General features: G+C 40.8%; 1 protein-coding gene across 1 annotated transcript in view; it reads right to left on the bottom strand.

The window, feature by feature from the left end:
* FRMPD4 (FERM and PDZ domain containing 4) overlaps positions 1-17,594 on the bottom strand; it is a 143,796-nt gene that overhangs the window by 44,430 nt on the left and 81,772 nt on the right. The window contains exons 5-6 of the mRNA XM_054974171.1: positions 10,636-10,740; positions 7,874-7,981 (exon numbers count right to left, since the gene is read on the bottom strand). Coding sequence (XP_054830146.1) covers positions 7,874-7,981; positions 10,636-10,740 — 213 coding nt within the window. The remainder of the gene's footprint in view (positions 1-7,873; positions 7,982-10,635; positions 10,741-17,594) is intronic.

Raw genomic sequence — 17,594 nt, 5'->3', positions numbered from 1 at the left:
AAGGCTTTGTAATAAAAGCTTAGACCTTCTGGAATTTCCCATCTATATCTGATGTCTTTGTCTCTTAGTTTCTGGGTCAATTCCCTATATTTTTTCCGCTCTTGGAGAATCCGTTTTGGGACTTCTTTCATGATCTTAATTCTGCTCCCCTCCTTTATTAAAGGTTTTTCAAAATGCCTCTTAAGTATCTCTTCCTGCATTCTCTTTGTCACTAATTGCACAATAATATCTCTTGGTAGCTTTCTCTGTTGTGCAAAAGCCGAATTGATTCTGTACGCCAAATCCATATTTGCTATTATTTCATCCTTCTCTTTCCCTAAAAATTCTGCCAATATCTCTGTCATCTGTTCTTGTGTGGTTTGAGTCTCAGATTCCTGAATGCCACGAAATCTTAACTGCTTGTCCGTCGCCTTACACTCCATCATTGCCACTCTTGTCTGAATCACTTGATTTTCATGTTTCATTTCTGCTTTTATGTCATTTGTCTTTTGTTCCACCTGCTCCACTTTTTTAGTTGTCACTTGCAAATCTTCCTTTACCACTCTATCTTTTTTGCCAGTGCAGCTACATCGGCTTGAATAACATCTCTCATCTCTTTAAAATCCTTTACCAACATTTCTTTCATCTTCTGTAACAACTCTTTGTGATTCTCTGCCACTTTTTTTTCCAGTCCTTCGATCGCAGCATCCACCGAAATTTGCCATTCCTTATCTGGTCCTTTTTTCCCGGCCATCGTGGGGCTCGGATTCGAGCCTCCCCACGTGTCTGCTCTTTTCCTCAAATCCGTGTTGAATTGTTTAAACCTTGCCTTTTCTTAAAATTTCTTAAAGAAAAGGGGGGGAAAGCCTTTTTAAAATCCAAAATGTCAGGTGTTTTTTCTCTATGGTACCATTGCAATGTCTCTATGATTTCTGGTTTAACTTTGTACCTTACTTAAGATGGCACACTTCCTGTTCCTGTTGCCTTCGTTGCCTCCCAGTGGTATACTTATTTTGCTTCCTTTTTCTGTCAATTCTCTTCCCTTTCGCTTTGCTGTCCTTGCTAGGAATCCAGTTGTCTGCTCTGCTGTTAACTTCCTGTCTTGCGATGTTTCTCCAGGGACTTCCGGTTGGGATTCATGGCGGTCTGAAGCAGCCTAAGACTTGGGCTGTCCGAGACACTGTTTTTCTTGGAAAGCGAGGCGCTCCAACGCCCATTTCCACCCCAACTTCAGGGAGAAGTTGGGCTCGAACGCTACGCACCCCCGAGAGCATGTGATCTCGGTGAGGGAGGGAGTTCTGAATCAAGGACTCCCACCACCACCTTGAGGTCCCCTCGGAGAAGGGTGAGCTTCTATCTCTGCAGTGCCTCAGGAGTCATTAAATTGGCATAAGATAGTCAGAACCAAGCTTCAGCGACAGTTTTTACCAAAGAATAAGCAAAGGAAACAACACAGATAACCCGCAGAATCAGTAAAGGTAAAGATCGTTATCAGGCTTTTAAAAACGAAACGGCAGTAAAAAGACCAAGGGAAAATAAAGTAATGGACAGAATATAAAAGAAGAGACGTTTAGTAATAGAAGCAGGGTAAAATTGAAGACGCTGGGGAAGTAAATAAGGACTAAGAATTTGAAAAGAAATATTGTTTATACTTACTGCTGTTAGAACTGAGATAACCAGCATGAGAAAGCGGAGGGGGTATCAGTGATTTCTTGAGCAGGAACTTCCATGTCCTATCTCTTATTTATTTCTCTTCCTCCATTATGGTCTCCTTGTAATTTTCAGTCCCTGTGTTACATAAGGTGCTCTACAGTCTCCCAGTCTTCTGAACCACTTCTGCCCTTTCCCCCTTGCTTTCCATGGCTCTTGAAAATCACTCTCAGGTAATAGCCTCCAGCTACAGTTAGTACAGTTAGGAGCCCCATGGCACAGAGTGGTAAGCTGCAGTACTGCAGCCCAAGCTCTGCTCATGACTAGACCTGGGCATGAACAGCATTACGAACAGAAAAACCCATGAACGGCCCAATTTGCTGTTTGCGAACAAGCTGTTCGTGAGGCCCCATCCTAAATGAACAGGTGGTCGTTGTGGATGGCAACGAATGACGAACAGGGTGTTTGGGGTTTTTTCCCATTCATGCCCATGTCTACTTATGACCTGAGTTCGATCCTGGTGGAAGCTGGGTTCAGGTAGCCAACTCCAGGTTAACTCAGCCTTCCATCCTTCTGAGGTTGGTAAAATGAGTACCCAGTTTCCTAGGGGTAAAGGGTAGATGACCGGGGAAGGCAATAGCAAACCATCCCATAACAAAAGTCTGCCAGGAACATCGTGATGCGACGTCCCCCCCCCATGGGTCAGTAATGACTTGGTGCTTACACAGAGGACTACCTTTACCTTTTTACAGTTAGTAGAGTCTAAGCTTTATTGAAAGTAATGGGATTTTAGCTACAACTATGATTGATTATGCTGAAGTAAGCCCCACTAATTTCAAGAATTATAAACTTAGGGCCAAACTACATTTTTTAATTTTATTTTTAATGAGTTTTAATGAGCTGCTGTGGGAATGACATTTTAAAAGTCTGTGAGGATTCAATTCAGGTTGCGAATGTACAGTGTAAGAGGAGGGGCTCCTGTATCCCCCTGTAACATTTTCCCAAGCTGAAGTCACTCTGGGAGAAGATATTTGCCCCATTTTGGATTGGGCATGTGCATATACCATGTAATTCATCTCTTAGTCACAATTAACTTTAGTTAAGTTAGGTCTATTGACTCTTACATTTACCCTTACTCTTTTGCTCCCAGCAGGGAATGAAATTGGTTCATTCATTAAGATGGAAGTGGATGTCCTAAAAGACATGAAGATATCGCCACTCATCATCCCTTTGTTCTCTATTCCTTTTTAACCTCTAGTTCAACATAACACATAATATAATTGCTCTGTATGTTGCTTACTCACCACTAGTGAGGACTAATGATGTGATGGGGATTGGGCCAACACGAAGAGTAATGACGTGTTGCATATTGTGTTAAACTACTCTTGTAAGGGAGAGAGGAAAAAGAGAGCAGAAACTTATCTTTATAACCTTCTTTCCATATGCCAATACCATTTGGACGGCTTATCATTCACTAGTCACCAATGCTACTGTCAGCATCATAATCATCTCAAAACACTTTCTTTTTCAAGGTACATTTTTCAGCAGCAACATTTCTGTTATCAAAGATTTGGGTCAATATTTTTGAATAGTTTTTCATACCATATCTCTCAGTTTAGGTAAGTGTGATTGTTTTCAAAATATTAATTGAATATAAGGCCATGAAAAGATTTGTTATTAATTAGACAGAAAAACGTATCAAAGAGACAATTATTGAAATCAAAAGATGATTGATACTTACCTGAAAGGGACATCGTGACAATTGACTAATAATGCGATTTCTCCAAATGCTCTGGTTGTGATATGAACAAACCATTGCTCAATTGTAGTAGAAGGATATTACATTATTATATATGTTATGACCAAAATATTGCTATACTTGGTTTGACCTATAAATTGTATTTATTTATACTGAGACAATCTTCATTATTGTATCAGCGGTCTCTTAGGAATTTCCTCCTTTGTTTAGTATTAATTAGACAATAACTGATTGGCTAATTCCTGTGATTCTGTTGTGATAATGGTCTTGCCATTTTCCCTTACGAGGCCACTTCCATTGGTGGAAGGAACCTTGCTCTGGAGGAAGAAGTGCATCTCACTGGGGGAATGCCCCTTGTGTTGGAAGAATCAGTTGCCATTAGTGGGATGGGATATTTGAAAACTGTGAATGTGAGATTTGAGAGGTGGAGGAAGTAATTGACAGTGGGGAGTAAGAAAGAAATTTTTATATTCAGAAAAATATACCACTCCATTAGCTGTACCGCATAATCCATACTTGCTGATATGCCTAAACTGTGCAGTTTAGACATTGATAAATTAAAGATATTTGTTATACTGGAGTCAGAACCTAATAGCAACTAAACATGTATAAAACTCCTGGCATTCGCACAATTGCAACATTGACCCATCCACTTTGGGTAGTGCAATCCTAAGAACACTTTCTTGCAAGTAAGCCCCCTTGAATAGACTTGAGTAGGATTCACATGAGGATATTTGGGGAGCATATCAAGAGGAGACCCTTGCTGTCCCTTCTAAGGGGTATGGTGACCTTGACTCCTCGTGGTGCTGCAGCCTCCTGTTATCCAGGAACTATACCAATGGGACTGCAGTAGTAGAGAGATGCAGACCTCTTCTGCACATCAGACTTACTTCTCATTTTTCAAGACGTCAAACTGAAACCAATGTAATTAGTTTGGCCACATTCCCTCCTCACCTCTTCCATGTAATGAGGGTGTGATGTTTGTTTATTTATTCTGCTCCATATGCACATACATTGGAACTGAAGAGTGCTAGTGCTGTTGTCACCATGGTGTCATTGGTGGCGTCACAGTGTCGACCCTTTATTTTTTTCTTTGTGCACATGTTAAATTGATGCATCACTGGACCATTGGAGGCCTCTCTATTCTCAGAATTTCTCCCTCACCACTCCTCTCGTTGTTTATCTGATTGGCTCATTCAGTCTCTGCTGTTCCCCAATACAATATTCCAACCCCTATGAACACCAAAAAATGAAAGTAATTAAAGCAATGGGGAATTGCGCACCTGCAACACGCTTGCAAACCATCAGTGCTTTGATCCTATGCTGGATTTAGAAAAAAAGATTTTGAAAAATAAAGAAAAAAGAGGAGGGGGAAGAGGGAAGGGGGAGAAGGATAGAAAGGAGGGGACAGGGAGCAGCTGAATAAATAAGAGTGACCATTTACAAAGCAGTGTGCTGGCAGGGGGTGGGAGAGGGGACATAAGAGGGTGGAACACTAACAATGCAATCCTAAGAAGAGTTACTCCAGTCTAAGCCCATTGATTTCAACCCGATGAGGAGGGGAAGCTACGTCCTTGTGCCTATCTATCCAAAAAGTTTTCAGACACTGAATGTAACTGGAGTGTCTGGGGAAAGGAAGTGTTTGCGGTAAAACTCGCCCTCACAACCTGGAGGCAATGGTTGGAAGGGGCTGGAAACCCATTTGAGGTCTGGACAGACCATAAGAACCTAGAAGCCCTATGCGCCCCCGAAAGCTAAATGCAAAGCAATTGCGGTGGGCGGAATTCTTTTCCAAATTCGAGTTTACACTAAAATACCTCCCTGGGTGGGCTAACTTCCTAGCAGATGCCCTCTCACGCGTGCCCCAGCATGACAGTCAAAGGGAGGAGGTCATCGACACAGTGTTCTCACCCATCCAACTAGGGGGAGTGGTGATGACACGCAGCAAAACAGCAAGAATGCAAATCAACCAGAAACCTGATCTCTCAGAGTGGAGGGAGAAAGTAAAAGCTGAGGTGGAAAAAGAGGGGGAGAGCACACCCGCGGGTGAGCTAATACAAACGGAGGCTGGTGAATGGTACTGGGGCAGTAAACTCTATGTACCGCACAGCTTGCGGAGAGAGGTCCTACAGCAATGCCATGACTCCAAACTAGCTGGCCATTTCGGCTACCTAAAGACACTCCACTTAGTACAACAACAATTCTGGTGGCCCAACATGAGACAAGACGTCTCTCAATATGTTTCTCCCTGTCCAGCATGCATCATGGGGAAACCCAGGAGGGGAAAGCCCCCAGGGCTGCTGCAACCCCTGGAGACCCCACCCAGACCATGGGCAGTGATTTCAATGGACTTTATCATGGACCTACCACCCTCCAAAGGGAACAAGTGTATCCTAGTGGTAGTGGACCTATTCTCCAAACAAGCCCATTTCATACCTTGTACTACTATCCCCACTGCCAAAAAACTGGCTAATCTATTTATGAAACATGTAGTAAAGCTACATTCTTTTCCCCTCAAGGTAATCTCGGACCGAGGCATGCAATTCATTGCCAACTTTTGGTGGGAGCTCCTACAAGCTGCTGGCATTGAACAGGGATTAAGCTCTGCTCTTCATCCTCAAACCGACGGACAAACCGAATGCACTAACCAAGTGCTGGAACAATTCTTATGTTGCTACATCAATTATCAACAAGATAATTGGACAGACTTTATCCATTTCGCTGAATACGCATATAACAATGTGGTTCATAGCTCAACTGGAGCCCCCCCCCTTCAAAATAGTACAAGGATATGAGGGAACAGCCCTACCCTTTCCAACCAACCCCGAATCCCAAAAAGCGGGGATTTGGGAGAATGGTGGTCTACGTTGACGTCCCTATGGGAAATGACACAGGACACCCTGAAAAAAGCCAAGGAGGATTACAAAAATTTCGCCGATGGGCACCGCACTGGGGACCGGATGAACGTCTCTACCAAGAACTTTAAAAGTGACCAGCCATGAAAAAACTGGGACTCAAATACCTTGGCCCCTTCCCCATCAAGAGGGTAATCAACAATGTTACCGTGGAACTAGAACTCCCAAAAAACCTACGCCAAATCCACCCAACGTTCCACTTCAGCCTCCTGAAGAAAGCCCTGCCCTGGACGAATGGCATCCAGAAAAAGGAGTTCCACATCCTACCCTAGTAGACGGGCAAGTCCACTACGAAGTAGAGGAAATACTGGACTCCAAATTAAAAAACAAAAAACTTTATTACTTAATCAGGTGGCGAAACTTCGACGAAGCATTCCGGGAGTGGGTCGAACACTACCACATCAATGCCCTTCGACTCACCGTCAACTTCCACAAAAGATACCCGGACAAGCTGGGACCTGGAGGGTGAGGGGAGGCATTTGGGGGGGCAGAAATGTCAGGTCTGTTGCCCACTGTCCCTCCATATAGTTATTCAGCTTATGATATGTTGCAATAGCCTCTTGCACCTGCTCCCTGTTGCTTTCCAGATTTCAGGACGGACGAGCCCTTATCTCGGATGGCTCGCCACAGCGGCCTTGGGACAGCTCCTTCTGTCCCGCTACTGATTGTGTTCGGCTGGAAGAGCCGGAGGGGTGGGGGAACATGTGAACGGGTTGATATAATGTATCCTGTGCTCAATGCGTCATTCTTAACAAGAGACCTGTATACAGTCGGATGCCTTTAATTGCTTCTGTGTAACCTATGGACATATGTATCAAGAAGCCTGTGATATCTCAATAAACACCCATTTACTCAAGAGAGCTTGGATTTCTTGCTGCAAGGGTTGGGAGTCACCTTCAACATATCCTGTCTCCCATAGACTGACAACTTATCTCTTTGTATGATCTTTTTGAGCAGATTATCTTGAAAATTGCTACCTGAATTTACCTAAACAATCATTCCTATCTGCTTCTTCTTACATCATGTTTATGTATGGATATTCAGAATGCTACCTTGTTACCTGGCCTGTGATATTATCTTATGGGATTAAAGGAAGTAATACACTGTTAAGGAAAAACATCATCACTGGCATAACCCTAACACATCACTCATATTACTGAACATTTTGCAAATTTTTCAATTAATAATCAATCCCTTAATGTTAGTTTTGCATTTTGCTGGCAAACCATTGACTATTGGCAGCATATCTGCACTTCTTAGTGAAGTCCATGTAATTTTAATTAAGCTGCAGCCATTAAAATCACCACCCCTTTTTTGTCTCACTAACACATTAGATTTTATGAGCATAAAAACAAGTTAAACCTGATTAGGTATTTAATTCACTCTTTGCAAAACTGACCATAAGGGAACCTTACAGGACAAGTTTTTTAATCCGCATACAAGATTTCTATTGTGAATTTTTAAAATAGCCTTGCCAATAAAGTATTATGGAAGCTTCACATGGTCTTGATTTTTATTAAGGCCTTAAGGAGAGAAACATATGTTAAAGGGTTCTGAACCGTGAACCTACCTTTATTGAAGTACTGCAGTCAAAGCGAAAAGATTTGGTTTGCCCGTTTTCAAGATATACTTTCAGAACATTTGGCATGAAAAGAAGTGAATTATCCTTAACTGTTTCCTGTTAAAGAGTAATAAATGTGATTATTGGCCCTTATTTTAGGCATAAAATAAGCCTAAATCTCTGAACTACAGAAACGAGCATTTTAGAGAGCAGCAGAACCAACGGACACTGGATATCAAGTATATTAGATCCTATGAAGCAAAACAATTCTTTTATTTTTTCTCTTATTAATGTGCTGTATCTGTTGCTGCTTATTATTTACACCGTGCAATCTTACAAATGGTCTTAAAATTTGATATACATCAATGCAATATTACACTATCACACCAATATAAAATCTAGATCATGACAGTGATATCAGTGCCAGTTGCTTTACAAGACACAGCTCTGGCATTCAAAAAGCATAAACTGAAGGTTACTCACTAACACCATGAGCCTATGTAGTTACAGTCTTACACAGACTGTGTTTAGGATTGCGCAGTTACAGTCTTACACAGACTATGTTTAGGATTGTGCTGCAATTCTCTTTAGTGATGGACTGGGTGCACATTTCCAATAAGATAAAACGTTCCCAGAAAACAAAAAACTGTTATTTTTTGGTTATGCTAGTTTTGGGAGCAGTTCAAAGACTCAAAACCTTTCAATGCGGAGGCTGTCAAAAATACTTCTTGACAGAATGACTTATGATGCAACTGAAACCTATTATGTTGAATATGTCCGTGTCAGCAGCACCACACAATCTTGGCACTGACTGCTGCTGTCCTGGAGATGTTTTAAATGAATGCCCTGATGCATAAATGTAATTAAATTCACCATAATAAACATAAATATGTGAACATGAGTAAAGGGGGGAGCAGGATCATATCTATATGCACCCACTGGGTCCACCCTATGCACATTCAGCATAACCTCTTAATGAGAGTGCACCTTTACAGTTGGTACAAATGTAGGTTTTATCCATGGGGTCAGGAACACTGAAAGAGCAAGGTTCAGCTTACATGTACAGAACAAACCTGCACTCAGGGGCTTGCCTTTTCAAGGTTCCCAATCACATAGACAGAACCTAAGGATGTACAGTTTAAGTGACTGTTGTCTCTCTGAAACATTATATCAAATATAGACAGGACTGAAGATAGAGTCGCTGGGTACAGTGTCATTGTCTTCTGTGTGCGTACTCTATACATAATAAAATGTGTTCATTCATATACTGACATTATACACCATATAATGATATTTTACACTATGCTATGTGTGGCACCACTATTCACAATGGGGTATTTTGCAGTACCATCCTCAACAGAGTTCACATCAAAGTACTTAGACGGGTGTAACACTCTTGGTGATGGCTTCTAGAAGGAGGGAGGGAGGGAGAATGTTTGATCAATGGTAGTTATTCATTCAGTAACAGAGAGCCAGCCAATGATACAGTTTCACTCCTTGGATTGCATCCCCTTCCATCACAGGAAGACTTCTCACACAGTGGAAGGAAGTTTTCTGGTTCCAAATCATTATATTCAAATGCAGAGCTTCCTTCTCCAACAGTATCTTCTACATAATGCAACACTGTTGCAGTTTTTGTTTTATATTGTTAGAAAACGTTTTGTTCATGGACTTAAAAGGAGTGAGAAAGCAAAAAATCTGTGCCTCATTTGCACATTGTTCTTGCTTTTCTTCCCCCATCCCCTGAGCTTCCCTGGCTTGCCACAGTCAATAGCCAAGGCTGAGATGAGTGAATTGCTGGTGCCACCCAGCATGGCATTTCTTATGTTGCACTTTTTAAAAAACATTATAAGTACAAATCCGTATCTGCAAGAAAATGTTGCAGATGTTAGTTTATGGGCAACAAAAAAAATATAGACTCATCTAATGAGTGCTTATGTGGTCTTAGGAAAGAACAAATGCAGAATTCAGAAGTTCAAACCCAAAGAAACCAGATTCAAAATTACAGCAAAGAGGAATCTTTCAAAGGAAAGCATTAATAGCTCTTTTATTAGGAGATAATTCCTATGAAATATTTATGCTGAGACATTGTTTATTTTACCAAGACTCAAAGATTTCACTGTGACCTTGGTTTTAATAAAGGATTTCTTAAATTATTAAAATATATCACGGTTGTATTTTATGTATCACCGTCTTCCTCAAGAGAGGGATCTGCGTGTTGTGCTTATCGTTCTCTCTCCCTTAAAGCTCAACAGATCTTTGTGACAGATGATACAGCACTAAATGAATAACATAGTACAGCCCTCTCCTGTAAAGTATAATCTCAGATTTTATATTCTGGGTCACTTGTTTGTTCACTCTTTGGGCAAAATCAAGGTCCATGTGAAAAGCTTGTATATCACACTTTCAAAATCACACTTACAAATTTTTATGTCAGAGTGAAGGTTCTCCTTTGATATGTAAGATATCACGCTTTCAAGCGAGAAAAATCTCCATATAATCTAAGAAGGTGGTAATGAACAAGAGAACTACCATACGTTAGTGCTGTATGTTTGAAAAAGTCCTTTGAATACTGGAAGTTTCAACTTTCATTGAAATAATGAAAGCTTTTTTAGATGTAAAGTGATTGCACACTTTGGCAAACATATTTATAATTTAAAAAGTGGCCCACAGATATCAAAGTAATTGTACTGTGTTATTTTATCCATTTACAGAGCGACTTTGAATAATTCTTTCCCCCCTTAAATTAAAAACAAAATCTTGGCACTCACTGAGACCTGGCCATTAATAATGACCTCTTCTGAGAATCGCACTTTGACAGGGTTGGACTTCAATCTGGCCTTTTTTGCAGCACTGATAAATGCCGATTTAGGAGACTAGGAGAAAAAAGTGAAAAAAGGTCACAGGACTGACACTTAAAACCCTCAACCCCTTCAATAGCTCTTCTCATCATTGGTTCTCATTTGTAAATGACTTTCTGAAGTGTTAACAGAGAAAACAATGGAAATGAAAGCAAACCCCAGATGTTCCTAGATGTATTGAACATAAAAACAACTGGCTGAGTGCAGCAGGCGTTATCCATTCATCCAGTAATCAGACTGCTGCACCATCACCTGCTCTTATTGTCATTGGTCATCCCTTTCAGTGCTTTTTGAATCAACGCAGTGAAATGTGTGTTTGAATGAATGACTCCTGATCAGGGATCACTCAGTCCATAAATGCTCAATCAAATACAATGGGAAAAGCATGTCTGTACAGTGACAGACAGGACACACATATATATGTCCTAAAATGTCTTTAAGTAATAGCATTCATTTATTCACATTCAACACTTTGATGACCTGCATTATTAAAATGTGAGATCTGACACTTTCTTCTTTTTTTTAACTACACATAGTCTTTGCAAGTCTCCAGGTTTCCCAGGGTTTAGTTCCTATTTTTGGTAATAGGAACAATATTCCTGCAAATTTATTCCTTGCACTGGTTCGAGCCTTGCCCCGTAATAGAAACATAAATTTGCAGTTAGTTTAAAGAAAACCTTACTGAATATGGAATATTTGTCATATTCCATATTGATCCCTCTTCCCTGGGACTAATTACTATTTTGTAGTAATGACAAATTTGTATTTTGTTTAGAATCTAATCATTAGTGTATTTTAGCTGTGTGGAAAAGGTGATAGAGAATGTTGGCTGGAGAGAGAGAGACACAGGGTCAGTTATCTGCCAGCTGTGGGGCTCCTTGGCAGTGCAATCCTAGGGAGAGTCACTCCAGATTTCAATGGACTTAGACTGGAGTAATTCTAGGATTGTCCTGCATGTAATCTCAGCCAGTTACTTAGGAAATAAGCGGAGAGACCAGAAAGTATGGAATTTATACAACATGTGAAAAGAATGGCAATACCAACATGTCATGTAATATTTTTTCTTGATCTTTGATATGCCATTCTCCAATATGCAAGATTTCAGATAGCAAAATATTTGGCCTATAACTCTTCTTTCCATAGTTCCATGCAGACAAATGTTAGTAGAACAATGCAATATCAAAAATGCTGGGAGGAATTACTTTTGTGTATACTACATAATCCAAATAGTACAACATTGTTTACATTGAAAGAAAAGTTCTTTATAGTAGGTGGTCTAAAATAAATATAATTTGTATCTGACTCTTTATATACTGAACAAAATTTATGGCACAGTTCCACACAAATGCTAGAAATGTAATACACCTTTCTGCAGATTTTGTGCAAAGGTGATAAAAGTGAGAGTATATTGCAATAAAAACTTTAAAGAAAACGATTGACCTCAGAACCTTTGGTTATATTACGAGAACTGTTAAAGGTAAAAGATGACATTGTGTAAGTCCTGCATTTATTAAATGCTGAAAAATTAGTAGTTGCAAACTATTGGCAATCTCCCCCCAAAATTATTCTTTTTAAAAAAAGAATAACACATAGCCCAACTGTTTAAACTTACTGAAAAGCTTAAAGAAGATCAATAAAAAATAGAAACATTTGGAAATGCAAGGGCAACCTTTTGTGGAATTTTGATTTATGGTATTATGGTTCTATGAAATGTTGTATATTTCTTCTGTTACCCTTCATGAACAGCAATGAATGAATGTCAACACTGTACACTTTGAATAATGGTAGATATATCAATAAAAATATTAAAATATTAGTATCAAAATGTCACTTTACTCAATACTAATGGAAGAAAAACATGCATAGATACTGCAAAGCTACAGATTATATTCAAAATTGTTCAATATGGAATCAGAATAAGGAAGCTGCTGCTCTTGCAAAGCTGGTGTGTTTGGTAGATGTATTTAATTGGCACACACAGTAGCTATTACACATAGTGATAAAGTAGGTACTATATATCAAAACAGGAACACTAAGTATGTATAAGAGAAGCAAGTTTTCTCAGTATAGCTCTGAAGACAGATATATTCTACTCTGTTTGGCAACTTATGTTAGCAAAACCATTTTTGTTCAACAAAAAGCAACTCAGATAACACATGAAACTGATGAGAATTAAAAGAAGAAATTCAAGGCAAATAGCCAAGTGACACAATGTATTCTATGGATGGCTGAATAATGTAAATACCAAAGAATCAAATTATTATCATTACCAACAAAGGCTTTGGCAACAATAATCAGTATACAACAACAGAAGCAAGCTGGATTTTTTTCTTGGAAAAGTGGTCACATTCCATATATATATGACAATTGCTAACTGGTACACCTGCAAAAAAGCACATTTCACTAGTTTTGAAGGAGCTGTACTGGCTGGTGATTCATTTCCAAGTCCAACACTAAGTGCTGGTACTTACTTTTTAAATCCAACTTCGACTAGTACCTGGGTGCCATAAGGTTGGCCTTCTCCTACACACTTGCCTGTATATTACAGTTATAAGTTCTTATAGCAGTGAGGTGACTGGCAATGAGAAGGGATTTTCTTTGAGGTATCACTTTGCTCATGAAACTCCCTCCCTCCAGCTATATGCTTAGCACCGTCTTTGTTGAATTGCAGCTGCCAGATTTTTTTTAAAAGGTATGTGTGTGGTGGGGGAGGTAGTCTAGGTTGGATCCTGGCTAAGATAACTGAAGCCACCCAAAAAATCCCCTTAGATGGGATAGCCCCAGGAACAGCTTGGGTGGATCTGATCTCCTGTGGGAGAAGGGATCAGGAAAAATCGTTCCACCCTGTGCCCATGGAAATATAGGCAGTATCCAAGCCTCTGAGTTTACTGCAGTCAATAAATTTGGTCTGGAGTAACTCGGCCTAACGTACTGTCATTCTCGAGCTTTTGTCATAGTTTTTATGAGCTGTGGATGGGGTTGTCCCCTCATTTATCTGTTTGGCTTTAACTGCTGCTAAATAAAATTTACACTATTTATAATCTACTATTTTTTATTGCTGCTAAATTGAAATATTTTTAAATTGCAATTGCTGTTGTTGTATTGTTTGAATGACCTATTGCTGCTATTTTTATTGGTTGTTACTTAATGTAGCAATTGGCTGAGGAACACGAACATGAATATGGGAAAGTAAGAATGGCTTACCGAACTGAAACTATCACTTTTCTTTGGTATCACCTGAGAGAGGATAGGACAGACAGTTCAGTCAATTCTTTCAACTTCTGCAATTTTTATGTTTAATGTAGATCCAAAGGAGTTAGTCTGCAGTAGCAAAATGGCAAAGAGTCCAGTAGCACCTTTAAGACTACCCAACTTTATTGTAGCATAAGCTTTTGAGAGCAACAGCTCTCTTCGTCAGATGCATGGAGGGTATGAAGAAACTGGCCAGAGATATATAGGTGGTGAGGGAAGGGGGGGGAGGGTGCAGGGAGTAAAGGTCATGTAAATAAGTTCATCTTATTTACATTTTTTATTTTATCCATTAATTAATTTATTTATATATTTATGAACTCATTTACAATAAGTTCATGTACAATTTATGCTACAATAAAGTTGGGTAGTCTTAAAGGTGCTACTGGACTCTTTGCTATGTTTAATGTAATTTTCCATTGCTTTTCTGAGCATGACTTTAGCTAGCCCCAAGTTTTCCCATGTGAAATGAGCCCATCTGTGGGGAGGGCGGGGTATAAATCGAATTAAATAAATAAATAAATAAATAAATACTTTCCTTCATGTTTCCACTGGAAATAGTTTTCACTCTGCTATGTGTTCTCCATTCACCTTTTTAAAAAAGGCAATGTAGGATATATGACCTTAATGAAAAGTAAACACGGAAGCTATAGGGAATAAATTCTAAAAATATAGATTCTATATCTGTCACCCATGCAGGAGCTCGTAAGTGTGGCGCAGGGCATGATGTAAGAGCCAAGCCCTGCGCCTAAAATGCAATATTTTAATATTTATATCTGCCAATTTTATTGTATATGGAATTTTACTGTCTATGGAATAGTGTTTTAATGTTTATTTATAATGTTTTTATTGTTTTTAGACTGTGTGTTGCAAGTTGTATGCTGTTACACTGCCTGAGCCCGTCTGATGGGGAGGGCGGTCTAGAAATGCAACAAACAAACAAACAAACAAATAAATGATATGTTCTAACTTTTAAATAGAGATCCCATTTCCCTGGTGGAGATGGGGGATCCTCTGCTCCCAGCCTCCACCCCGCCCCCCCCCACCTCACACCTGGCTGGTAGTGAGAAAGGCACAGGAATGGAGCAAGAATCCCCCAGAGCATGCTCCCACGTGCTCTGGAATGCTTCTGCATTGCATTGCACTGGGAATGGCATCATTCCTGGCACAACACAGAAGCGTAGGGTCATGCCAGGGGTGAACTGGGTAAAAACTGGCCACAAAACACTAGATTATGCTACAATTTTTACCCAGTTGGACCCTGATCCGTCACTTCTGTGTCCCACCAGGAATTGTCATTTCGCAGCACAACGTAGAAGTGCATGTGCCCACAAGGTGAGTTGTGCATACACACAAGGTAAGTCTCTGGATCTGGTTCCCACTCCCCAGTACACTGTCCCTTGCTTTCATGCCCCAGGGACATGGTAACCCTGCTTCTATGAGAAAAATATAGGAAATCAATTCCCTTTAAAAAAATTCTAGAACTGGGCAAGGCTGGCATTGTGCAAATGCTGATGTTGAGTTTGCTGAAGATTTGCATTAGGAAAAAAAATAAATACATAATCCCCTTTGACAATATAATAATAATAATAATAATAAATACATAATACTCTTTAATTTGACAAGCAGCATTGATAACAATGTATTACACTTTAAGCAGGGAGAGGAAACTATAATCTTGTATATAAAAGAATGATCCAAACCTGTAAGAAAACAAGTTTTGTTGAGTGATGGTTAGTACTTGGGAGACGCACCAGAGACTAACAAGACACAGCCACATGAAACAGATGAGATCATCATTTGACTGTTTGAACAAAAGGTTGTGGCTTTCTAGCACACCTGTTCTGCTAATTAAAAAAGTTCAAATGGGGGACCCGCAAGGACTTGTGGGGGACATCTCATTTCTCAGCATGTCTTCTTCCCCTTCCCTGCCCCGACAGGCTCTCCCTTTTTTCCTGCTTCCCACCTGCCTTCATTTGTCCCCTGTTGCAAACCCTCATCTAACTCAGGCTTGGGCTGACCTTCCTCTACCCTGAGGTAAAACTTCTCCTCATCAAGCGTATGAAGCTGAATACAGGGCTGGGAAGCCTTTAGTAGCGTGGTTGAGGTTTAGCTTAAATTTTCTTTCTTGTCCCACCCTTAAGAATCATATAAGTGGTATGGTTACTAGACATGGGCACAAACAGAAAAAAATGAACATGGTGTTTGTTGTTCGTTGCCATCCATGAACAACGAATAATGAACACTGATGAACATGATCCTGTCATGAACATGTTCATTGTTTGTTGTTCGTGGGGGCCAGCAGGCTCTCCTCCAGCCAGCAAGATCCCTACTGCACCACTCCCAGAAACCTGACCCGAGCAGGCAGCAGGAAAGGTACCAATAATAAGTAATAGCTTGGCCCCAGAGCCTGGCAGCAGCCCTGGAACCTGAAGGGGTAGATCCCTATCCCACCACACATAAAGAAAATTCAAGCTCCAATGCACTCACCCTGTCTCTCTAACAGCAACTGCCTCTCCCTGAAAGCCAGAGCTGGGAGCTCCCTCCCCCCGGTCTTTCCCTCTTGTAACAAATTTGGAGCTCCAGTACACACTTGGAAAGAAGACCTGCCTATCAAGCTAAATTGGGCTTAGAGTGGGGTTTCCAGGGCAACAGGAGTTCAGACAGAGTTCAGACAATCTTTACCTGAGTTGCCATGGGAATTGATTGCAGGTGCCAGACTGTCTGGCTTGATGAACAGCAACGGAGGAGGCTTGCAACAACCGCCTGTTCATTTAGAATGGGGCCCCACGAACAGCTTGTTCGTGAACAGCAGATTAGGTTGTTCGTGGTTTTTTTTAGTTTGTATTGTTATTCATGCCCATCTCTAACGGTTACCCAGCCAAGTCTAAGTAGGGGAAAGATCAGGGGGTTGCATTTCCCTTACAAAGGAACTGGCACATGAGGCTTAGGGAGATTCAAAATGAAACAGAAGGTTTATTTACAAGTAGGTAAAATAAGAAGGCATGTAGGCAGATGTTTAAAACTGAAATAACAGAGGTTTTTGAACTGAATACTTCACTGGTGTGAGGCACAAACACTTGTTATAGTTCTTAAGTTGCTGGCTTGTATGAGAGATGTTGGTGTTATCTAGGGTTGCCAGATGCCTTTAGTCCCCCAGCAGGAGAGCCTGTCACCCTGGCCCGGTGTTGATGCCTTAACTTGTGAGCGCGCTCCTGCGTGTGCACGATTATGTCACTTCTGGGAAGTGACATCATCATGCAGGGTCAGAGGGCGGCCCGGGAGCACTCCCGCACTAGCCAAAGATCTGAATCGCCTCTCTGCAGGCCCGATTCAGCTCAAAATGGGCCCATTGTGGGGTGCGGGAGCGTGCCGTTGCCACGCCACCAGGGGGAGCCCCGGAAGACATGCGCCCCACTGGCCAGGTAAATGGGGCAGGGAGGAGGTGGGAGCAGGGGATCCCCCACTGGGGGCAAGCCTAGTGTTATCAGACTTAAAGATGTTAAAGTGAGTTCTTTCTGAGGTTGGCACTCCTTCACTAGTTAAGTGCTCCAAGTTTAACACCTACACAGCATGGCTTCCACTTTTCTGCAGATCTCAGGGTACTCTACTGAGTCAAA

Source organism: Eublepharis macularius, chromosome 3 (genome assembly GCF_028583425.1).
Source record: "Eublepharis macularius isolate TG4126 chromosome 3, MPM_Emac_v1.0, whole genome shotgun sequence".
NCBI classification, from domain to species: domain Eukaryota; kingdom Metazoa; phylum Chordata; class Lepidosauria; order Squamata; family Eublepharidae; genus Eublepharis; species Eublepharis macularius.
Note: the sequence above shows the minus strand (reverse complement) of the source record. Positions and strands in the feature narration are given on the sequence as shown.